Source organism: Caloenas nicobarica, chromosome 7 (assembly GCF_036013445.1).
Source record: "Caloenas nicobarica isolate bCalNic1 chromosome 7, bCalNic1.hap1, whole genome shotgun sequence".
Lineage (NCBI taxonomy): Eukaryota > Metazoa > Chordata > Aves > Columbiformes > Columbidae > Caloenas > Caloenas nicobarica.
Genome location: NC_088251.1, coordinates 20,932,627 through 20,956,104, shown reverse-complemented (window position 1 = coordinate 20,956,104; position 23,478 = coordinate 20,932,627). Strand labels below are relative to the sequence as shown.

The 23,478-nt window shown below is 46.1% G+C and overlaps 2 protein-coding genes across 3 annotated transcripts in view; both read left to right on the top strand.

Moving 5' to 3' along the window:
- Positions 1–1,766: 1,766 nt before the first annotated feature.
- NDUFB8 (NADH:ubiquinone oxidoreductase subunit B8) lies at positions 1,767–5,507 on the top strand. The gene is made up of 5 exons (XM_065638979.1): positions 1,767–1,869; positions 2,040–2,166; positions 2,767–2,866; positions 4,434–4,589; positions 5,274–5,507. Exons 1-5 carry the CDS (start codon positions 1,770–1,772, stop codon positions 5,364–5,366), a joined length of 576 nt encoding a protein of 191 aa, XP_065495051.1. The 5' UTR covers positions 1,767–1,769; the 3' UTR covers positions 5,367–5,507.
- Positions 5,508–7,727: 2,220 nt separating this feature from the next.
- Positions 7,728–23,478, top strand: part of SEC31B (SEC31 homolog B, COPII coat complex component) — a 37,292-nt gene continuing 21,541 nt past the window's right edge. For both annotated transcript variants that reach the window (XM_065639512.1, XM_065639510.1), the window contains exons 1-9: positions 7,728–7,802; positions 12,425–12,513; positions 14,040–14,163; positions 14,936–15,131; positions 15,932–16,027; positions 17,099–17,239; positions 17,742–17,884; positions 18,130–18,229; positions 22,030–22,191. In XM_065639512.1, coding sequence (XP_065495584.1) covers positions 12,435–12,513; positions 14,040–14,163; positions 14,936–15,131; positions 15,932–16,027; positions 17,099–17,239; positions 17,742–17,884; positions 18,130–18,229; positions 22,030–22,191 — 1,041 coding nt within the window. In that variant the 5' untranslated portion in view covers positions 7,728–7,802; positions 12,425–12,434. The remainder of the gene's footprint in view (positions 7,803–12,424; positions 12,514–14,039; positions 14,164–14,935; positions 15,132–15,931; positions 16,028–17,098; positions 17,240–17,741; positions 17,885–18,129; positions 18,230–22,029; positions 22,192–23,478) is intronic.

The window sequence follows — 23,478 nt, the reverse complement described above, 5'->3', positions numbered from 1 at the left end:
GCCCTTGCGGCCCCGGGCCCCGCCACCCTGTGTGCCCGCAGCTGGGCGCTCTTCCCCGGGAGCGCCGCTGCTCTGCCGCCCGGCCCCGGGGGGAGCCACGAACCGGCGCTGGCCGCGGGCCGGCCATAGAGAACGTACAGCTGGGGTTCGTGCCTGGAAACTAGAGGCTGAATTGACACTTGCTACAAGAAAGAAAATATATACTGCAGCTCACTGTAACTAATATCCACCTTTTGATGATGAACGGCCATCATGCAGCTACATCATTTTAGCAAGACTTCATGAACTGTGTGCCTGGGGCTGGAGCTATTGATGAGACAAAGCCTACATGTTGCTTTTAATCTGTAAGCAGCAAGAACGGTGATTGCTCCTTTTCAAGAATGAGTGCCACAGGAAGCGCCGCCTCTTCAGAAAATTTCTGTCTCTGGCATTCAATGGTTTTCACCTTACAGTAGATGGATTTGCTGTTCCAGCTGTATAACGCTTTGCCTTCATGAGAATAATGAAATCTATTTTTCTCTGCCATTCCAGAATTTATTAACGTAATTAGTTCTAAGAAAATGAGCACCCTCCCACTCATTAAATCTACAGCACTACTCCTGTACCGGCTAAGAAAATTTTTACAACGTACTTGCAAGCGTATTTTACAACATCCTTGCAAGCCTACAGCGAGCTCTGAGCCCAGACCGAGGCCGCAGCCAGGAGCCCAAGGTTCCCACTTCCAGCACCACACTGCTGTCTCCAAAGCTTCATGTACTGCAGGAGTGGGACGGGCACCCAGTGCTGCTCCACGGAAAACACCAGCAGCCTCTGTAGCAGAGGGCTGGGCTCTGAGTCAGTAACTTTATTAAATAACTGATTGACACACTAACTTTACTGCATACTCATTTGTAAGGGAGTTGGCTAAATTAAGACACTGTCCCTAAAACAGCACGACAAGGCCTTTCTTTGGGATAAGTGAAGGGATCCCATTCTAGCATGCAACAGTGCCCCCACCTCAAGCATATTGCATATCACATATATTTTTGTGGTTCACTGCTATCTTCGTTCAATTAGTAGGTTTACGATTAATGTTGTTATTAGAAGGAGTGACTTTAATGATAAATTGTCCATGATAGTTTTTGATCCACGAAGGTTTATAATGTAGATTGTTATAGAGACATTACCCATTATGGTTGATGTGAATAACTGAAGGAAAATGAGTTCAACTACTACAGAGTTTACATAATGAAGTAAACTGCAAAATCCATTAATGTTCATATTGATTTTATCTGCAATAATATATTGCTTACATTTGAAGAATAGCATCACTAAATTAACATGCCATTTCAGCTGTCCACGTTTCCCTGGCTCCACAGAGATAAGACGATTACTTTTGAGTATTAATGTTAATGATATTGGTACCGATACAAAGAAGGCAATTTGCATAACGCTGCCAACCGTGGCACTGGCCCGATGGAGCATCGACCTGGCTGCCCCGCGTCTGGACCTAACACCTGCCATCAATTCCCATCGGCCCGCTCCAGACCGCGACAGCCAGAGCGAAATACCGCACTGATGCCCTTTCCGTCCATTAGCTCTTATGTCAATATTACAGGAACAGCAGCTGATTAATTAATGCCCTGGCCGAGGGGGTCGTACCTCGCAGCACAGGCGGTGGCTGGGGCCGCCCCGCCCCCGCCTTGGCTCCGCCCCCGCGCTGGCCCCGCCCCCGTCCCGGCTCTGAGGCCCTACCGGCCACCGTCGGCCGCGCCTGCGCACTGGAGGCGATGGCGGCTGCCGGGCTCCGCGGTGTCCTCTGGCAGCGGGCGGCTGCCCGGCTGTGGGCGGCGCGGGCCGCCGCGGTGGCGCCCCCGGGGGCGCGGGCGGGTGAGCGGGGAGACCGGAACGGAGGGGCGGCGGCCGGCGGCGGGCGGGTGTCCTGGGGGAGGCGGGCCGGTGACTCCGGGGCCGGGCCGTGAGGGCTGCGCGACCTCCCCGGCCTGGCTGCGGCTGCCGGCGGGGCCCGCGCCCACCCGGCCTCGCTGCTCTCCCGCCAGCCTCGGAAATGTCCAAGGACCTGCTGCCCGGGCCGTACCCGCGGACGCCGGAGGAGCGGGCAGCTGCCGCCAAGAAGTACAACATGCGGGTGGAGGACTACGAGCCCTACCCCGACGACGGGTTCGGGTGAGCCGGGGGTCCCGTGGCGCTGCAGCCGGGGGCGCGGCCAAGGCCAGCACCTCCGGCCCTGTGGGGAGGTCCCGCATGTTGGCAGTCTCTGGCGAACGCCCGGTGATGCTGTGAGCTTAGAGCTTTGAAGGCACACGTGTGTGTTTTAAAATAGGAACTAATGGAACGAGCTGGAGGCCTGTGTAAATAAAATATTGTATGAGAGACTTCATATGCTCTTGTAATGCAAGGCTAAGAGGGATAAACCAAAGGCCATCTCTGGAATATGGGCTTCAGATGTTTAAAAGTTGGGGAATACTTTGAGATGCGCAAAGTGCTAGACAACTAGGGTTCTGTATTTCAGTTAAGCTTGCATTTTCATCCAACTAGCATAGCCCCAAAAGGCCAGTTTCAGGATCTCTGTTACAATGACTGGTATCAAGGTGATGATTGTGCTAGTTGCGTGTATGCATTTTAAAAAATCTATATATGCAGAACCTATAAAATAAATGTTTAAGCCTTAGGTTTCCGTAGGACTGTCTTATAGTGTCGCATACAAAATGTATCTAAATTAATACAGATTTGTTGTGTGTTTGGGCTTTTGTCTGTTTCTCACAGATATGGTGACTATCCTAAGCTCCCTGATAAGTCTCTTCATGAGAGAGACCCCTGGTACCAGTGGGACCAGCCAGACATGAGGCATAACTGGGGACAGCCGGTAGGAATGCTAGTAGCACTTTTCATTAGGATTACAATGCTACTGTCAGGAAATACTAACGTGCATATCTTGTTAGTGCTTTCTGTTTAGTTGCTTGTGTAATTGCATTGTCAAGTGCAGGTGCATGTTGCTCGTGCAAGCAGGGACAGTCAGTTGGAGGGAGACTGAGACTGTGACCATCAGGGCAAATATTTCGAAGGTGCTGAGGAATGTTAACCTCATATATGAGGAGGGAGATTTGACAGACTTAAGTTTCTCTGTGGGAACAGGAAAATCTCATGCATTTTCTTTGCCTGATCTGAGTTAGTATGAGAGCTTAGTTCAGAATCACTTAGCAAAGAAGCCATGGTTTGAGTAAAGTCCTCTTAGTACAATGGAAGTAGCTATTGCTGTTCTATTACTCCAGGGTTGTTCTGGGACAGAATACAAATAAGGAGGTTTCTCTGAAGAAACTTTGCAAGATATCCTTAAGAAAAATGAATGAATAGAGCACTTATGTCAACTTTCAAAATCTTAAGTTCCTCAAACTCCTTGTCAGGACTAACTTTTGAGTTAGCGCATGGTCTTTCTATGAATGACTGCAGTCTAACTGTGATTACTGAACTTGGTAATTGACTGGAGATCTCATCTATGAAAGCAGAGGTTATGTAAGCATGTGTATGTGATATATCATAGTGTAAACGTGCAAGAACATCATAGCATGTGTACCATGGTGAAGTTTGAAGTGCATGTTATAATGATTGTAGAAGCATGTGAAAAAAACCCGTGGTGATTCTGTGTTGTTGTGGTGCTTGGTACAGGAAGGCCTGTGTTGGTGCCCTTTCACATGGGGTTGGCAGTGATGGGGGGGTCAGTCCAAGTGTCAGCAGATTCCTCTGTTCAGGCAACTGGATTCTGCTCAGTCTGGCTGTCTGGGTTTGACAGCAAACAGCTGTGTCCAAAGGGGACAGCTGGGGAGCTAGAGGCAGTACTTGAGCTACAAATTAATGAGTCCCTGTTCTCATTAATGCGAAAGCAGACTATAGGCAGAACACGCTTGGGACTCTTCCCTATGTATACTCCAAGGCAGAAGCTTAAATGCCCTTCTGCTTGCTACCAGCCCTGCACTTGCCTTGGAGTAACAGTGGCAGGTGCTCTACCTGTTTTGAGGTACCAGCTTCCAAGTGGCAGGTAGTTGCTTCTTTGCTTGAAGTAACACTGCTGCTTCTATTTGAGTGTGTGACTGAACTTCCGTAAATGCAGGTACCGATTTATACCATGCCTTTTCAACAGTGCTGGGGAACGAATTGAAGGTGGAGTGATCATGTATATAAATAAAAACTCCTGCTATCCTACAATTAAGCATATTGCCTGGTATAAACATAGGATGGAGTTTGGAGTGCTGAGTTTGTGTAAGTGACAACTTGCAGTGACTGTAGGTAGATCACTCATCTCCTTCAAGCCACTTGCGAGGTGGAGATGAAACAACTTCTGGCAGTTTTGTAAATGTTGTAAAGCATTTTTTTCTTTGGTAAAAGCAGCTTGAGCACTGTCAGTAAATGTGCAGCCATTTTCCTTTGTTCTTTAGATGCACTGGGACTTTGACATGTATATTCGGAACCGTGTTGATACATCCCCCACTCCAGTTCCCTGGCACATCATGCGCAGACACTTCCTTATCTTTTTGAGTACCATGCTGATCATGTTTGGTCTTGGAGGGCTCTATCCATCTTACAGGCCTGTGGTGAGTGACACGCTGGGGTAAAGGGAAGAGAAGTAGCTGTGTTTGTTGTCACTGCTGATGCCCAGAAGAGTGGCTTTGCTGAAGCTGAGTGATGAGTGTGAATGCAAAACCCTGCTGCTGGCAGGGGCTGGGACAAGGGATGTCCTGGGGCCTCATCCAGCCTGAGTTGTTTTGCAGACTGGCTGGGCTCAGCTCACAGGTTCTGTTCCATAGTGAGCAATTCTTGTTCACAGGGAACTAATTTTAAGTTATGCTTCTTACAGTATCCCTTCTTCGGTCTAGGTATTCTCCCCTGTGTGCATCTGCACGAGGGAGATGTTTATCTCTTCTCTTGCCCTGTGTTTTTAGTAACCTCATGATCTGGGTGGTTTGGAATGTACTTCTGAAAAATACATCTGAATACACAGACGGCTTCTGCAGTATATTATCCTGATGCTGTGAGACAAACTGTTGGTCAAGATTAAATGCAAGACCACCTTGATGTTTCTGTTAAAGGACCTGTGTTTGTACAAAGAAATCTATCTCTGAATTTACTTTCCTTGTACTGTACTATTCCTGCTGAAGCACTTAAATAGAAATTTTAGTTATAAGCCTTGATTTGGGTGGGGGTGGGATGGGATGAGACACTTTCCCCAGCCCCTTAAGCTGCTTGGTGAATTTGCCACTCTTTATCTCTCCTTGTAGGGACCGAAGCAATATCCCTTCAATGACCTGTATTTGGAGAGAGGAGGAGACCCCAATAAAGAGCCACCAGTGGTGACGCACTATGAAATCTGAAAGTTGTTGGAAGTGACGTGTTTCTCCTGTGTCAGCTCTGCTGGGGATGGCATCTTCTCTAGTGTTCACTGTGGCATATGTTAATGTTTGTTCTTCAATGTTCAACCCCTAACTGCAGTGAAATATATTGATGATACCTACTGTGCTAGTTGTCTTGTGTTGGTTTCAGAGGGCTGAGCAATGTCAATGAAATCGAATGACCTTTGCCATTTTTCTAAGCAGGCTAATGCCTGTGGGGCAAAGTTCTGAGTGCAGTCCTAGGACTGCTGCTAGTTTATGTACCCTGTGAACAAACACTGCTTGGCTAAGCCTGTTTATGTAGGAGATACTGGCTGTTACCAAGTGGCTTACTGCAGGTGCTGCTTAGAATTGGACTAGTGTCATAATTTAATGTGAAATGACAGAATCAGACTGGCAAGTACCAGTACTTGAGAGTCTCATACAGTGGGGATAACTGTCTGTCTTTACTGAGATTTGGCCTTGGTCTCTTCCTGGTTTAGATGACCTCTTCAGTGCAGCTTGCACAACCGGTAGGGAGCACTAGTAAGGCACAGAGACTGTAGACAGCAGTGATAGAAAAAGGCTAATGAGCTCTGGCCAGACCTGTTCTGTTGTGCTTGGGCTTTGGTCCAAGAGCACAGATGCCCAAACTGCTCCTGTATGGCCTGAGCTCATCCACCAGGGCTGGAGTTCTGTCTGACCCATGGAGCCTGCCTGTCTTGCTGCAAACCACTGGTCTAGGGCCTCCTATGGCTTCAGCAGCAGTTTGCTTGGGAAAGTTACATGTGCAATTTTAGTAACCTCCTAGATTTTTTCAGCTCCACTCTTCCCATAGTTTTTTCCTCTTGTTGCTGGAGGCGACAGTACCTCAAGCACTGATTTGCAATGAAAGTTTCCTCAGCTCCCCTGTGCTGTGTGTTAGACCCCACTGTCTGGCTGCAGGATCATGGATCGCTAAAGGCTTGGGCTCCTCTAGGTGCTTCCTGGGAACGGGATGCTGTGCCCTTCTCTCAACACACTGTCATGACTCGTAGGTTTGTGGTTTACGAGAAGCAGATATTCGAAGACAGTGATTGATGATTTTTTCATTCTATAAAGATTTTTCACCCCAGATTCTAAAGGACAGCTTGATCTCTGTGTAGGGGTTTCTATAAGGGTGTATGTTCGAGGGAATTACATAATTGAATGCTGGGACATACAAATACTTGTGTGTAAATAGGATGAACCTCTTTGGAGGTGCTGAACGATCACTATTCCTCCTGGCTTTTGTAAGCTGTCCTCTTCTACTTACGGAAATGCTTACGTTTAAGTTATGGACGCTGATGTTTTAACCCCAGAAGGCTTTAAGTATTTTTTCGAGCTATGGGGACCTTGAAACTGAATTGTTACAAAGTGGTCTGCAGGAGAAAATGCTCCTTAGGGATGCTTGAGTAAGAATTACCATTCCACAGCAGCTGTGTGACAGTGCTATGTATAATGTTGTGAGAGTTGTAAGAATCTTGAAGTAAAATGAAAACGATCAGGGCAGCAACAGGAACCTTATCTTGGTGTGTGTAAAATTACAGCGCAGCAGCTGCCGAGGCAGGTCAGGGCCCATCCAGCTGACTGTGGTACATACCGCACGGCTGCCCTGCCCAGGTGTCGTTTGCTGCCTCCTCCTTGGGCAGCTTCACACCCTGTCTGGATCTAACCAGTAACTTGGTGATGTTTTTCTTCATGGGGAAGGCATAATGGGTTGGGCTGAGAATACGGCTCAGAAATCCTTAAAAATGGGGTTTGCAGCATAGGCAAAATTTTTTTCAAAATGAGAGACAGGTGAGGGAGGGCGGTCTGGGTCTTTCTGTCTCGTGTTGTTTTGTGTTGGTTGGTTTGTTTTCCTGGCAACTCAGATGTTTTTAGGAAAATATATTCCTAAGCCCTGTGCCTTTCCCTCCTGCCTGCCCTCCCAGGAAAGCTTGGATTTGTACTGAGGCAAAGTTCTGAGGGGTGGCCCTTGTCCTACAGCATGGACCATTTTGGAGCAGTGGACGGAGCAAATTCAAGTATCTCAAAAAGCAGAAAAGGTGCCCCAGAGCCTCTTGGCTTGGGAGCCCCGCGTGGGGCCCCGGTCGTGGTGCTGCGGTGGAGGCACAGACACCCCGCACCTTGTCAGCAGCGCCTGTCAGTCCCCGCACGCTTTCGGGACACCCCTGCGGGGAAGGGCTCTCGCACCTGTGCCTGCGGCGGCGCCCCCCGGCCCGCGCCGCGACCCCGACCCCGCTGCCGCCGCTGTGGCCGCAGCTGCGCAGGCGCGGCGGGGCGGGCGGCACGCGCTCCTTCCGGCGCCGCGGGGGCGGAGCCACGGGCGGCACTTCGCGGGCGGGGCCTTTTCGGCTCCCGGCGGCCACCGTCGCGAGGGCTCAGCTGCGGGAGCCGCTCGGGACGGCCAGCGAGCCGGTAAGGGCAGCGCCCGCCTTCCCCTCCCCCGCCGCTCCGCTCGGCCTGGTGCCAGCGGCTGCTGGTGCCAGCGGCTGCTGCTGCCCCGGCCCTCAGCCTCGCCACCGGGGCCGGGGGGCCGGGGGCCGCCCAGCCCCACCTGCCGCGCCCCTGCCCCGCCGGGCCCCTCGCCACCGTCCCCACCCGCCAAGGCTTTGCTGCCCTGCCCGCCCCGGTGTCGCCGTGCCAGCTCTGTCCCCAGGTCCCGGGGTTCCGTCCCTGCCCCGGCAGCTCCGGAGCTCGCTTCCCCCTTGCCTGGGGTGGGCTCCGCGCAGCGGCAGGCGGGGGGGCCGGGCTGTTTGACCGGGGCCGCGGAGAGGCCTCTGGCGTAGCCCAGAGCCTGTTCGGTGACACCCGGTGTCAGGAGTTAATGCTTTCTTCCGGGACCTTCCCTCTTCACCGTCACACCGTGTAACGCTGTTGTGCAGAGCAAGCTGACAGAGGCGTGTGCGCGCTCCCGTCGGTACGGTGCTGTGGCACTCGGCGGTGGCTTTGGAAAGTGCTCAGAGCACGAGGAGTTTCTTTAGGTGCCACGGGAGCTGTCACAGAGGAATGTGCTGAGCCCTACCCTGTAACAACCCCACCTTGCAACCACCAACGATTAGCTGAGATTAGCGCCTGTGCCTTCTGCCCTCGTTAATCGGGGTTTATAATAAGCACTCATGGGAACAGCCCGGCTACGGGGTACTGGGGAGCTGCGGAAAGAGCGCGTCTGCTCAGCGCAAAGGGAGGGGGCAGGACAAAAATTTGTGGGATGTGGAGATTGTAGGACGGTTTGTGTCTTAACCATTGTGTCATGGCTGAGAGGCCTTTTTGTATTTGTAGGGTGGCTGCTTGTCACCAGGGTGACCTTGGACAAGCCTTTTCTGTTCTGCCCAAGTTTCGCCTTTAGCTAAGGGGAATCAGACTATCAAGTCCAATATCAGCACGAACTTTTCGAAGAGGAATGGTTGGGTGCCCAGTGGCAAGAGGAGGGTTGGGAAAGTCGGTAGGAGGAGATTTCTGATTGACAGTATTTGAGTGGTGCAAGAGAGAAGGCCTTACTAGCGTGATGTCAGGGACGATTATCGTGATAGCTTCGAGGGTCGATTAGGTGATACAACACCCACGGTCTTTTACAATGTACTGTAAAGCCACAAGTATTTCAAATTAGCATAGGTGAGGAATTTTTGCCTGTGTCAGCATTGTCTGCATGGTCCATCATGATGTAAGAACATGTACTTTTACTCTTTGCTGTTCAGCTGTGTGCTCTCCATTTCCCAGTGGCGGGGAGTGCTCTGACCCGCTGGGTTTTGCTTTGCAGTGTTACCTTTTAAGGACACTGTGCAGGAAACCACGGCAAGGGGAGGCTGCAGAGAAATGCTGCTTCTGTCCTGCGACTCCCCTTGGGGTTGAGGTTCGTTAATAAGTTAGATCTGTAATCGGATGTCTGTAGGAGGAGTAGGCGGAATTGTCATGATTAATTAATTAGAGGTCCTGAGAAGAGCATGAGCTTTCTCAGAAGTCTGAGGTGCTGTTTTGGGAGATGACAGCAAGTGGCAGCCTCTCCCTAAAAGTTCTACCGTGGAAGCGTTTGCTGCTTCTGTTTTTTTCTCAGACAGCCGCAAGAGGTTGCTAAAGAAGGGCTTTTTCCTGCTTTAAGGACTGCGAGTCTTGTCCTGGATACAGACATGCACAGTGTATAAAAGCATCACTTCTCTAAGAATAAGGCTCAAATCAGGCTTGTTTTGTTTATTGGTTGGTTGGTGGGTTTTTTGTTGTTTTGTTTTGGTTTTGTTTTGGTTTTTTTTCCTTCCCTTCCAAACTCAGAGCCCACTGATTTAAGGAGGAGATGCTGCTGCATCCTTCAGCTGCAATGGAGCTGAACTGATAGGGGGTGCTTAAGAGACAGTGTGATACTGTGATCTTTTGGCTTCTTATGCATCTCCTGTGGGCCTTCTTGAGTCTGTTTGCCCTACTGCTGCTTGTCCTTGAGGACCAGGGACATGGTGTACCTGTTTAGTACCTTTGATCCAGCACTTCTACAGCTGTTCTGCTGCAACTGAGCCACCGGTGCCTTGTTTACTTTCCTATGTCTAGGTGAGCTACCACGGGCAAGACCCTTTATCTTCATGTTCTGTCCTGACTGAAGTCTGTGAAAAGAGAACAGGAATATTGACTTTCTTATGCAAAATACTCTGTTGACAAGAAAAGCTGGACAATTGATCAATACTATTCTGCACATTTTTGTGGCTTGTCTTTGTGTGTTAAGTGCAAATTGTGCCAGCCACGCAGTTGGTCCAGCACAGAGGGTAAGAAGTGGGAGCTTGTACCATTCACCTGGCTAAGTTTGTAATGGTTACGCTCTTCATTGTTTCCTTACCAGTTAATTTACTAGAGGGAAGAGGTCTCTTGGCTATTGTCTAATAATGTTTGCAGGGAAGCTGCTCTCTTGAGGCCTGTATGTACAGCCAGCTCCTGCAGCTGATGCATTGTAACTGGAGGAGGAGCAGGTGAGAAAGGGACTGGCGAGGAACACACCAGCTGTCCTGCTCCTCCACATCAGTGGAGTCAGGCAGTGCCTGGTGCAGTAGGCTGTTGCTAGCAGGTTCACCTTTTCATTCCCTGCTGCTGATAGAGGAGACCTGAACAGTGTTCCTGCGCTGTATGAGGGACAGATGAGTGGACACTGGAGCATCTAGGCAGACAGAATGCGATGGAGCTCTAATGACTACCCTGCAAAGGGTGTGCTAGAATATAGGAAAGTAAGCTTTAGAGATCTGTTACCATGATGAGGAGGTGACCTTTCCACTTGTATTCCTGGGCTACACAAGGAAATAGTCACATTTGTTTTATTGTACAAGCATTCTGTTCAGATTCATCTGGGCCTTAGCTAAGTTGGGTTAAGGTTAATGTGAGAATATCAATGGACAGTTTAAGCTTTGGGAGATACTGATGCAGACTTAATGCTAAAAAGCATTAAATAAGTTCTAATCAAACAGCATATCCTGATAGTGCATGGAGGAGAGAGAGGATGCCCTTATCTTCTGACTGGTGGTGGAAAGGAAACCCTAAAAAGGGTGTGGAGTTATTAGCCAGGAAGTCCAAGCCCAATAAGTAATGTTGATCAGATTTCCTCTTGTGTGGGTGTCAGGAGGCCATAGCTTCATATAAGCCACAAGATGACAGAAGACTTTCAAAACCGGGTGGGTTTTTTTGGGGGTAGTTTGACCAGACAGTGGGCTGGCCAGAGCAAGCTGCATTTGTGAACTTGGTTATGAATACACATCCGTACTCTGGCCTGAGTAAGGCCAAACTCGGAAGCACTGACACTTGTAGCCCTGCGTGTGAAGAGAGGGCGAGGGAATGCAGACTGTGGTTTAACCACCAGCCCGGCTAACACAAACAGTGTCAAGTCACCAGGAGAGGTTAATCACAGCAAGCTGGCAAGAGGCAGAGTGTTTTGCTGTGCTGCCTGCTGACAGTTTTACTTTCTTCAGCATGATATCATCTGAGTGCGTAGTTAGCAGCTCTGATCAGCTAGAGTGAAAAGACTGCACTGCAGCCAAGCTCAAAAGGTTTAGGAGCTGCTCATGAGAGCAGTTATGACCCCACTAGCCTGTGAGTGATATGTCTGCACATCACTTACATTGCTGACATGCCTAGAAGGCCTGGGCATAGTCTGGGGTGGAGAGGTGCTGGGTGCTTCCTCCTCAGCAAGGATGGGATCCAAGTGGAACAATATTTTGTATTTATATTCAGTTTTGCAGCCTCCTGGCTGCCTGCTGTTGATGTTTGATTTTCAATTAACCTGCTACATTATTGCCTAACTAATCTCTGTCCAGTGACATGGGGAAGTTGTATTTTTGTGTTTTACAGGTGTCAATTGATCTATCTAGAGTAAATAAAAAGAACTGTTGTCAGAGCTGAGATTGATACCCAGTAGATACTTCTGGATCACTTCCTCTCACCTTCTCCTACCATTTACAACCTTAAGCAGAAAGTCAAACGATTTTTCTTCTTTTGCGTCTCAGAGGAGCGAGAACAAAGTACATTAACTGAATTAGCACATGATAACATTGCACTTTGTTTTCTATTGCCACGTCACTTTTCTGCTTGGAGTTTAGCCTGCCCCGAGATTCCTTCTGCTCCCTTTTTGCCTGTATTTGTGCTGACATCAGGTTGTCCAGAGAGAGAACAACTAGTACTTTGCAAACACATTTGTTCGTATTAATTTCTGCAGCTGATTTAAATCAGCCTGGACTGAAGACTTGAGCACATCGTTTAATTTACATCCCCTTCCTTTTTCTGAAACTCTCCTACTCTCATGTAATTGGGGTATACGGAAAAGAGAGTACTATATATGAAAGAAAATATAGGATCAGACAGCTGGGATTGTGTTTTATTTTCATTAATTATAGAATACCCTAATTCATTCCAGTAAAACGGTATCCACTGCTTCAGGAAGTAGCAAGTAGCTTCTCTCTATTGAGAGAAATTTGTTCTCGTGATACCTTGGTAAGGGGCATATTTTGTCACTGGTGCAATTATTTTCATGTTGACTTTACCTGGCTATTTTAACCACTGTGTGAAATTTCTTCTAGAGCCTAGAAAATGAAGTTAAAGGAAATTGAGCGAACAGCTGTCCAGGCGTGGAGTCCAGCAAGGAACCACCCCATTTATTTAGCAACAGGTAAAGTTCTTCACAATTTGTTAGTATTAAAGTATGAGTCACAGAGAGATTTTATGTAGAGTTGTATTACTTGTAACTTTCAACTATTCCCATTTTAATAATCTCTGGAAGACTTACAAGCAATATACCGAAAACATTAGAGCCTTTACTTTTTTTAAAGTGACTGGCAGAGGTTTACTTTTGTGCTTAATTTTGACACCTTAAAGGATAGTGATTTTTCAAAGAGTGAATACCTGGCTTTTTTATTACATCTCACTTCTAAGTAAGTCTGTATGAACTCCAGCACTTGCTTGCTATGAAAAGTAAAACAAAATAACGTTATGTACTTGACAAGTTCATTCTAATTATGTTCATTTAAGTTCACTTTTATTTTTGTTGGTCTTCAGACATTATCATGTGGCTTGACAATCAAATAATAGAAACCTCTTCTCCCTAAAGTTGCCTGTTTTGGTTAACATTTGACTTGCATTACTTCTGCAAAACCTTAAAGTTGTGTTTTATTGATATTATTCATTATTCACTTTTGTTATAGTAATTGTATTTCCTGAGACACAGTCAGCCTGTTCACTTTGTTGGCAGTAGGTGAGTTTAGTGTCTGTGCGGAACTGACAGCCTGGATTGTCTGCCCAACGTGAGAACTCAGCTCTGTCTCCTGCCTGGGTTTGCAGCACTGCCATATTGCTTTGACTGGATGGTTGTCAAAAGAAAGTGACAAAAGTTCAGCTGTTGCCTTACAAGCAACATTACTATTTTTGGGGTAGACAGTCTATTTTGTTTTTCTCTAATAAGGCCAGAGTTTTGGTTGGACCAAAGGTTTTGGCTTCACTCTGCTTTCGATCAGAAACTGCATAGTTTCATAATTTGTACTGCCTTTTAATAATCTCCTGGGCACTTTCCATGCCATAGGCAGTTACAAAGCATCCCACTGGTAACTGGGTGACCATTTGCCTGTCATTGTCCCATTAGGCAATGTTAAATATATTTTTAGCTTTTATTCTGTAAACGAGGGCAAAGAAAGGAAGCCACCGCTGTGTGACTGCCAGCTGTCTCTGGGTCACTGGGGGGTGTTTAGCTGGCTAAGGTTGAAGAACTTCAGCTGTAGGCTAAGTTTAGAAGGTCTGATCAAGATATCTGACCATGGTTGAGGAACACTGTACAAAAGTGTCTTGGATCATAATGGTAGCTGGGTTTCATGATACAACTGCACTTTTAATTTAGATAAAGGCTTAATATCAGAAACTCTGGCTGCTTGGAAGAGGGTATATGAATTACATCTAAAGAGAGAAAGTTATTTGTGCAACAGTGACCCTGGTGCCCAGAATTTCTTTCAGTTCTAATTTCTTTCAAAGTCTTTGTCATAATTGTTGGTTCCTTTTTCTGAGGTGTTCACACATGTCCTTTCCTTGAACGAGCACACCACCAGGGTTGTGTTGACTATGAAGAACAGGTTTCTAGTGCCTTGCTCTTTTTGTATCTTGTGCTCTTGAAAGAAGTGCCCACTTGTGTTGCCCTTATACTTTTGCTAGGAACATCTGCCCAGCAGCTGGATGCATCCTTCAGTACAAATGCCACCTTGGAAATATTTGAGGTTGACTTCAGGGATCCCTCTCTGGACATGAAGCAGAAAGGAACACTGTCTGCCTCAAACAGGTACTAGAGTCTCATACTGATGTATCAATCACTGGAACTGAAAAGGGTTTTTCGGGTACAAGAAAGGAGAGGAAGAGATCATGTTCTGAGGATGTAAAGCATGATCTTTTGGATCAGTTGACCTCTGTCTTCAAGAATCGAACATTTTCACTGACACAAATCTTGGTGGGTGTGAAAGTACAGAAGTCGGACCATTGGAGAAATCTGGAAGGACTTATGGTGGTCACTCATTAGAGTCATTCCATATCATGTGAATTTGCTGGGGCTAATGATTTTCAGTAAAGACACTAGAGGCAGTGAAACTTATCTTCCAGCTTTTTGATACAAGGTGATTTCTTAGGCTCATCAGTGTGGGTGACATTTGCATCCACTGTAAAATACAGCCTTGATTTGTAACTAGCAGATTTTAAAGGGGATAAACATATTTTGCAGATAACAGCTCTGGAAAGGAAGGCAGATAGTCCTCTAATTTTCTTCATAGTGTAAGTTAAAGGATTTCACCCACCGAGTTCCATATAAGGTCCTAAACATTTAAAAAAAAAAAAAAAAGAGAAAGACAAGCTTTTCCTTTGCAAGTTCCCTTTAAAAGTCTTTGGAAGGAAACTCTCTTTTTTCATGCAGGAGCCACAGTCCTCTTAAAAAGGGAAATGGTGCGGACTGATGGTTATGTTTGATAGATCAGAACATGGATGTGGTTTTCGGTAATGCAGAGGGTGTCTTGCCTTCCACCAAATATTGGGGCCTACACCAGCTTTATTTTCTTCTTTTTTAGGTTTCATAAGCTGATCTGGGGTAACTTCGGAAATGGGTCTCCAGAGTCCTCTGGAGTGATCATTGGTGGAGGGGATAATGGTGTCCTGACAATGTACAGTGTGCACCGGATCTTGGCTTCAAAGAGTGAGCCTGTAATTGGGCAGGCAGAGAAGCATTCAGGTCCTGTGCGAGCTCTTGACTTGAACCCTTTCCAGGTATGTAACATTAAGATTCTTTTAACCAAAGGAAAGTTAACCTCCATGTTAAAAGATGTGTTTTTCCCTTGTGTATAGAGATTTATAAACTGAAGGAACCGTTTTTAACTTGAAAGAGGCATGGTAGTTGTGACACAGGGCTGGTTTGGGTCTTGGATTTGGGATCTGTTCACAGCTTTGCCACTGAATTCCCCTGTGATCTTGATCAAGTCTCTTACTTCTCTGTAAAAACATGTCTTCTAATACTGTTACATGTTAGACCATTACTTGTCTGAAATCAGAACTACTTTTTTTCATTTGTTCATTTGATGTCTAATTCAGTGAGGCTCTGATCACTCTTGAAGGGACTGCAGCATAAGCAAGTGATGAACAGAACACAAGTTCTCATGGTAGCACAAAGGCAAACTGAAAGTTGTCTGCAGACCCTTGTGGGAAGCCTGCATTTTCTCTGAAGAAATGTCTTTGGTGCTGGGATGCAGGGCAAAGGCTCAGCTGGCCAGAGTCAGTGGCCTCCAGGCCTGCGGCAGAGTTTCGTGATGAGTGACAGCAGCTGCCTGAGCGTATAGCTCACCAGACAAATTTTAAGCTAGTCTGTACCATGGCACAGCTCAAGGCCCGGAGGCTGGAGATGTGCTTGGTTTATAAACCAAGCAATGTCTTTCTACTTACCAGTGGCTGTGAAATGCAGCTCCCGTCTGACTTTGGAAGATTTTGGGGATTTTGCTTACATATATTTTTAAGAAGTCTATCCTCTTTCCCTGTGAGCAGGAAACTCAGCTGAGCTTTTCTTTTTTGTACAGAGTAACCTCTTGGCTTCTGGAGCCAATGATTCTGAAATTTTCATCTGGGACTTGAATAACTTCAGTGCGCCTATGACTCCAGGGGCTAAATCACAGGTAAACGAATTTTCCTCTGGGCAATACTTCTGCAGTTTTTTGTCTCAGTAGACAAGGCAAAAAGATGTGTGTGGAGTTCTACTGGTCTAGCCAGTCTGTGAAGGGGGAATGACCTTGATGTCTGTCAGGAGAAAGATGAATCAGAAGTGACTGATCAGCTTCATGCTGGGGAGGTGGAAAGTGTTGTAAAGGGAGGGGGTAAGTAGGCCAGTAAGCTCTGGAAGGATGTGCTTTGCATGGATGGGTAAGCTCTTTGTGGATTTGAATCAAGTAACTGACCAGTTTATCTTGTGATCCAGCTGGGGCACGTGTGATGGATTAAGAAAGCTTATGGGACTTTCTCTGAGGAAAGAATTTATTTCAGGCTTCAGCTGAAGCTTTTCATATCTTATGAAAGTAATATCCCTAGCAGAGCCAGTGAGCCATTTAATGTATCTTGGCTATTACTCCCAGATAATGTTTCCTGAGTTTGAAAAGGAAGAAGCTTCTGATGCTCATTATGTTATTCAGGGCAATCAGCTCCTGAAACTGGAAAAATTATAGTAAGCTTGCCTAAAAGCAGGCCCAGTTTTTCCTCCAATAAGCCTCCCATTTGTTTCGTTGCCTGTCTCCTGCATTGCAGTAGATACAGTAACGGCAATTAGCCTTGAATGCTTCATCATTTTACATCTCGCTGCACTCCTGGAATGTTGTACAAGGTCATCTTTCCATTTAAGTTCATCACAGGAGCTGAAGCATCTATATTCTTGCAGTTACAGTTCTCTCTGGACCATTGTATAACACATTTGGCCAATGCAGATTCCAGTACCTGCTCCCAAAATGGAAAGGTGCTTTTCCAGGTGACATTTGGCCATCGAATTTGACTGTCCACTGTACTCTGCTAGTAAAGGACTTCCCATGCTCCCTAGTCTTTCTGGTCAGTGCTGCTGATATTTCCAGTTAGTTGATCAGTGATAGAAGAGAGGAATCTATATATCATCAAATCCCTTAGTTAAGCCAGTGACAGAATCCTGTGATCATTGTTCCCTCAACATGGGGGTAATGGATGTGTGGCCTTTCCTGTCTTGGCAGCCTCATGAAGATATCAGTGTGGTGTCCTGGAACCGGCAGGTGCAGCACATCCTGTCCTCTGCCCACCCCAGCGGCAAGGCTGTGGTTTGGGACCTCAGGAAGAATGAGCCTATCATCAAAGTCAGTGACCACAGCAACAGAGTGAGTGGAGGAACAACTGTGATTCTAACTAGCTTGCAACACGCCACGTGTGACTGCGAAACAGTGACACGCACTCTTGGGCTCAAGTGGTTTTATTGTGAAAGCTGTTGGGGATGGTTCTCTTGGAGCTGTAACATCGAAACACCCCTTCTCTTTTTTTCCCAATTGAAGAAACGAGACCCCCAGCTGTTTCTAAAATTAGGGCACCCTTTCATTCATTTTCTGTGTTCACAGCTCATTTGTGAGAAATCTCCTGCATTTTAATCCCAGCTGTCTTCCTAGGTCAACTTTGAACTAGTCCTTCAACCTCTGTATGGTTAGTGAGTTTTTTTGCTGGGTAGAGAAGGTAGAAGTACTTGCTTCCCACAGCAAGACATTGCTAGACTTGCCTTATGGCAAGCATTTTAGGTGGGTTAAGTGCAAAATAACATGGCTCCGGGCCATTTGTGCTATTGCCAGCTTGCTTTGCTGAATTTTCAGCCTGTGCTATTTTTGTCCCTAGATGCATTGCTCAGGAATGGCCTGGCATCCAGAAGTTGCAACCCAGCTAGTCCTTTCCTCTGAGGATGACCGCTTGCCAGTGATCCAAATATGGGATTTACGTTTTGCTACTTCTCCTTTGAGCCAGCTGGAAGGGCACACGAGGTAGGGCCTGCTTGTTGTGTTGCCTTTTCAAGGATCTCCATCTTTAAAAGGCAGACATCTGGGAGACTGGACTTAGGAGAACCATGATTTTTTGCTAGGCCTGCTTTGTTTTACAGATGAGTCTGGTTGAGGATAGAAATGAGCACTAGCATTTCTGAGCTTAAGTGCTGGTGCATGGTGCTTGCTTGGTGACAAGGTGGGAGAGTGGACTGAAATATGACTGGTTTCTCTCTGATGTATTTTAGGGGAGTTCTCTCTGTCTCTTGGTGCCAGGCTGACCCTGAACTGCTGTTGAGTAGCGCCAAAGACAACCGGATCTTGTGCTGGAACCCAAGTATGGGGGAGGTACATAACCACAGCCATAAGTACATATAATCTGCTTGATACAGAGTTGTGTGCTGTGCTATGTGTGTGTCCCTCTGTACCCCTGTGGAGTGGCAATGTAATTTTCTCCAGTATATTTTGTGCACTTTTCTTGTCTGGAGTGAATGAGAATGTTGTCCATATCCTGACTGAAAACAACAGAGACAGACAGAGATTTTCTGTGATGTATCTGTGCTCAGAGGTCATGGAGGGAAGAAAGCTTTAACTAAAACTTAGTTTCAGCTAATTATGATTACTCTTGCTGTGTTCACACATGTAGTGTTCTCTGTGTCCATTTGTTTCTTCTTCTTCCTTCTCCTAGGGCAATAAGTTTTTGGGGGAGAAACTTGAGGCAGAATGAACATCATTTGTTAGGGTTATTGAGAAGGGAACAATGTAATTAAGTATGTGTGTACACTTTATTTATATTACAGTGGTGTTACATGTATGTGCTTATCTAGTCATGTATCTCAAAATTACCATCTTTGAAATATTTAGGAGCACCTGAATTAAAATAGGACTGTGAATTCTGAACTTTGAACAAAGTTAATGCAATTGATCTTCATGATAGACTGGGGAAAGTAGCTCTAACAATACTGAATGAAGTCCCATTCATTTCATGGGAATATTTCACTTAGCTGACCACCTTTGCCTTGAAGGCATGGAAAAAAATGAATCCATTTTCATAAAATGCATGAAATGCTGCTGTTGTGGTTTCATGGGATTTGATGCTCACTTGGTACAGAGTCTAGTGGTTAGAAGAGAGTCAGACCCTGAAATGTTTCGGATGTCTAATTTTTACAGAAGTCTTTTCACTGTGTTTTAGTGGAAAATTTTTAAAAAGCAATTTTAGTGCAGTTGGCTCATCTTTATGCATGCTGCTGTAGATTTGCAAAGTCCTAGTTCAAGTTATGCATTTCTGCACAACTATTGTTAGGAGGCTCTACTTGACTTCGTACCAATGAAGAGAAAATTTTCAGGTGTGGGGGTTCGTTGCTTTGTTTTCTTGGGGTTTTTTTCATTTGTTTGTTTGTTTTTTTAACTTAACGATTCAGATTTTGACATACGGAAGTGCAAGATTTTATGCCTGGGAAAAGAAAAAGCAGCTCATGTTTCCACAGAGAAGGAAGCTGTGATCCTCTGTGTTTTGTGCCTGTGAGACATAAAAGAAATACCTTAATTTTACAAATTGGAGGTTCAAAGTCAAGGTTGTGTTAGTGAGTTGCCCAGCATCCGTGAATTGAACTTTGGATTTTTGAGTGCTGGACCAGAAACTAGTTGGCTGCAATTATCCTTCATAGTTATCTGCAGCTATTACAGTCCTCTCTCATTCTGCTTTTTCCTGTAGGCTTTTATTTTCCTTGTTAGGTTTGTTATTCTAGTCTATTCTTTCTGTTTACATGTTCTTGCTCATGACACCTTCTTGTCCTTTGGCTTCTGTTTTTCTGTGTTGTTTTCTGGTGTATCTCCCTTGTGTGGTTAAACAGGGAACTGCTGGGCAAACTCAAGTGGAAGAGGAGAGTTTACAAATCATGGAAGGTGGGGCTGGCCACTTGGGAAGAATATAAGGCTGTCGTTAAAGAATGTAGGGAGGCAACTAGGAAAGCTAAGGCCTCCTTAGAGTTAAACCTGGCAAGAGGGGTCAAGGACAACAGAAAGAGCTTCCTCAAATGCATGGCAGATAAAACTAACACCAGAGGCAGTGTAGGCCCACTGATGAATGGGGTGGGTGCCCTGGTGACAGAAAATACAGAGAAGGCAGAATTACTGAATGCCTTCTTTGTCTCTGTCTACTCTGCCGGAGGCTGTCCTGAGGAGCCCCGTACCCCTGAGGCCCCAGAGGAAGGCAGGGCAATGGAGGAGTTTGCCTCAGTTGATGAGGACTGGGTTAGGGACCAGTTAAGCAATCTGGACATTCATAAATCCATGGGTCCAGATGGGATGCACCCGCGGGTGCTGAGGGAGCTGGCTGAAGTCATTGCTGGACCACTTTCCATCATCTTTGCCAAGTCTTGGGAAATGGGAGAGGTGCCTGAGGACTGGAGGAAAGCAAATGTCACTCCGGTCTTCAAAAAGGGCAAGAAGGAGGACCCGGGCAACTATAGACCGGTCAGCCTCACCTCCATTCCTGGGAAAGTGATGGAACACCTTATCCTTGGTGCTATCTTAAGACATATCAAGGATAAGAGGGTCATCAGGGACAGTCAACATGGCTTCACCAAGGGGAAGTCGTGCTTGACCAACCTCATAGCCTTTTATGAAGACATAACAAGGTGGATTCATGAAGGCAGAGCGGAGGATGTGGTCTACCTTGACTTCAGTAAAGCATTTGACACTGTCTCCCACAGCATCCTCACGGCTAAACTGAAGAAGTGTGGACTGGACGATCGGGTAGTGAGGTGGACCACAAACTGGCTGAAGGAAAGAAGCCAGAGAGTCGTGGTCACTGGGGCGGAGTCTGGTTGGAGGCCTGTATCTAGTGGAGTGCCTCAAGGGTCAGTTCTGGGACCAGTATTATTCAATAGATTCATCAACGACTTGGATGAGGGAATTGAGTGTACTATCAGCAAGTTTGCTGATGACACCAAACTGGGAGGAGTGGCTGACACACCAGAAGGCTGTGCTGCCATCCAGCAAGATCTGGACAGGCTAGAGAGTTGGGTGGGGAAAAATTTAATGAAGTATAATAAGGGAAAATGTAGAGTCTTACATCTGGGCAGGAACAACCCCAGGTTCCAGTATAGGTTGGGGAATGACCTATTAGAGAGCAGTGTAGGGGAAAGGGACCTGAGGGTCCTGGTGGACAGCAGGATGACCATGAGCCAGCACTGTGCCCTTGTGGCCAAGAAGGCCAATGGCATCCTGGGGTGTATTAGAAGGGGGGTGGTTAGTAGGTCAAGAGAGGTTCTGCTTCCCCTCTGCTCTGCCCTGGTGAGACCTCATCTGGAATATTGTGTCCAGTTCTGGGCCCCTCAGTTCAAGAATGACAGGGAACTGCTGGAGAGAGTCCAGCTCAGGGCCACGAAGATGATTAAGGGAGTGGAGCATCTCCCTTATGAGGAAAGGCTGAGGGAGCTGGGTCTCTTTAGCTTGGAGGAGACTGAGGGGTGACCTCATTAATGTTTATAAATATATAAAGGGTGGGCGTCAGGAGGATGGAGCCAGGCTCTTCTCGGTGACAACCAACAGTAAGACAAGGGGTAATGGGTTCAAGCTGGAACACAAGAGGTTCCACTTAAATTTGAGAAGAAACTTCTTCTCAGTGAGGGTGACGGAACACTGGAACAGGCTGCCAGGGGAGGTTGTAGAGTCTTTTTCTCTGGAGACATTCAAAACCCGCCTGGATGCCTTCCTGTGTAACCTCACCTAGGTGTTCCTGCTCTGGCAGGGGGATTGGACCAGATGATCTTTTGAGGTCCCTTCCAATCCCCTAGCATTGTGTGATTCTGTGGTTAACAGCAGGTGTGACAATACTGGAGTACTCCGATACAGTAGTACTTAGAAAGCAGAGCAAAACTAACTTGATTGTTTTTTTGGTTTTTTGCGTTTTTTTCCCCTACAATCAGAATCCTGTTATACAGCACTTTTCTGTGGCTTTCTGCTGTTTGGGCTCAATGCAGTGTAATTTGGTCGCAAATGTGTCCTTCAAGAAACAAAAATAAGGTAGTCATATACAATGGTGAAATATGAATAAAGTGTGACACAGTTGCCATGGGCAAGTAATTTGGGGAAAGCAGGGAACTATTTGTGTTGTGCTTCTGCCTCCTCTCTTTCTGTGATAGGTGGTTTACGAATTGCCCATTCGGAGCCAGTGGTGCTTTGATGTCCAGTGGTGTCCCAGGAATCCTTCAGTCTTCTCTGCTGCTACATTTGATGGCTGGATCAACATTTATTCGGTTATGGGTGGCAACTTAGAAGCTCAGCAGAAGACCCAGGCTGACAAGGTAAAGTCCTGTGAACGTCTTGCAGCTCAACAGATTGGCAGGTACTCACATCACTGCTGAGAGCATCAGAAGCGCACATGCCACAGGATGACTAAGTGACACAGTCTGTCCTGCCCACCAGGATGTGTAGCTGTAAGTTGTGGGAACAAGAAGCTGCCTGTGTGGGGACTTAATATCCACCACATCCCAAATGGACTACATTGCCTCTTGGCAAAGGTGTCTCAGTATTTCTTGTAAAATTAATTGGACTGTGTAAAGAGAACCAAGATCAACTATAGTTTTGATGTTATATGTATTTTATAGTTATTACTACTAGACTGAAAATAAAGCAGCACACTTGTTAGAGCAACAAGCTTGTCTTGTCATTAGGTTAAAACTAAATGCTTTGATACTAATTAATACAATACATTATTCTTTATTAGTTCAGAAGAGAATGTTTATAAGTAGCTTATAAGCACTATTAGCAATTTTCCTCGTCAACTGGCTGTAACTTGGAGCATGTTAGTATTTTGATACTGAAACCCATTACTCAGCCAGTGAATAGATGGACAAACTCTGAATGGATTAAATGTCAGTACTGTCTAAAATTTTAGTTTTAATCTGGTGTCTAGTCTTTTAATTCCCTCCCTTTCTCCCAGCCAACAAATGCCTTACAATACAGATTTTAAGGGAATACATATGAGCTGGCTTAAGTGTTATTTATGTAGTAATTTACAACTGACTGGGTTCAGTTTCATAGGATTTGCAGGAGACAGAAAATACTTTATCAAGCAACAGCTGTAGAAGATTAATTATTTATTTAACCTATGGAGAATTTTCTTTCTGTGCATTCTTCATGTGCATATGCCACACTTCCACTCTTCAAAACTGGAGGACAATAGGGCAGAACAACTCCTTGATAAACAGAGTAAGAAGAAAGAACAAAAATAGAAGGTGATAATGACAATTCTGGAGGCGGAGAGTTCATGATCAGGAAGTCCCTTTCCTCTGGGTTTCATGGTATCAGGACAGAAACTTTGTTGAAGATGTGGTGGTTGGTGTTACTGGTACCCTGGTAGTGTGTATTTGTTTTTTGAAGGCTGAGGGTGATTGATCTGTTAGATATAAGCTGTTCCTTCAGGAAATAGTCTTTCTTTGGAATTGGCTTCCCCTCAAAAAAGACATGTAGGTCTTGCCTGTGATTCTTTGGCAACCTTAGCTTGATGAGCCCTGTGTTGCTTCTTTTCAGGTATGCTCGTCAGCTGTATTTTGGAGTAATGCCCTATGGTCCAGTCAAACTTGAACAGG

What these genes read in the sequence shown, in the direction of transcription:
- NDUFB8 (XM_065638979.1), top strand. Translation starts at nt 1,770, where the DNA reads ATGGCGGCTGCCGGGCTCCGCGGTGTCCTCTGGCAGCGGGCGGCTGCC. An exon ending in TACCCCGACGACGGGTTCGG is followed by an intron (nt 2,167 to 2,766) that starts GTGAGCCGGGGG and finishes TGTTTCTCACAG; the next exon opens with ATATGGTGACTATCCTAAGC. An exon ending in ATCCATCTTACAGGCCTGTG is followed by an intron (nt 4,590 to 5,273) that starts GTGAGTGACACG and finishes CTCTCCTTGTAG; the next exon opens with GGACCGAAGCAATATCCCTT.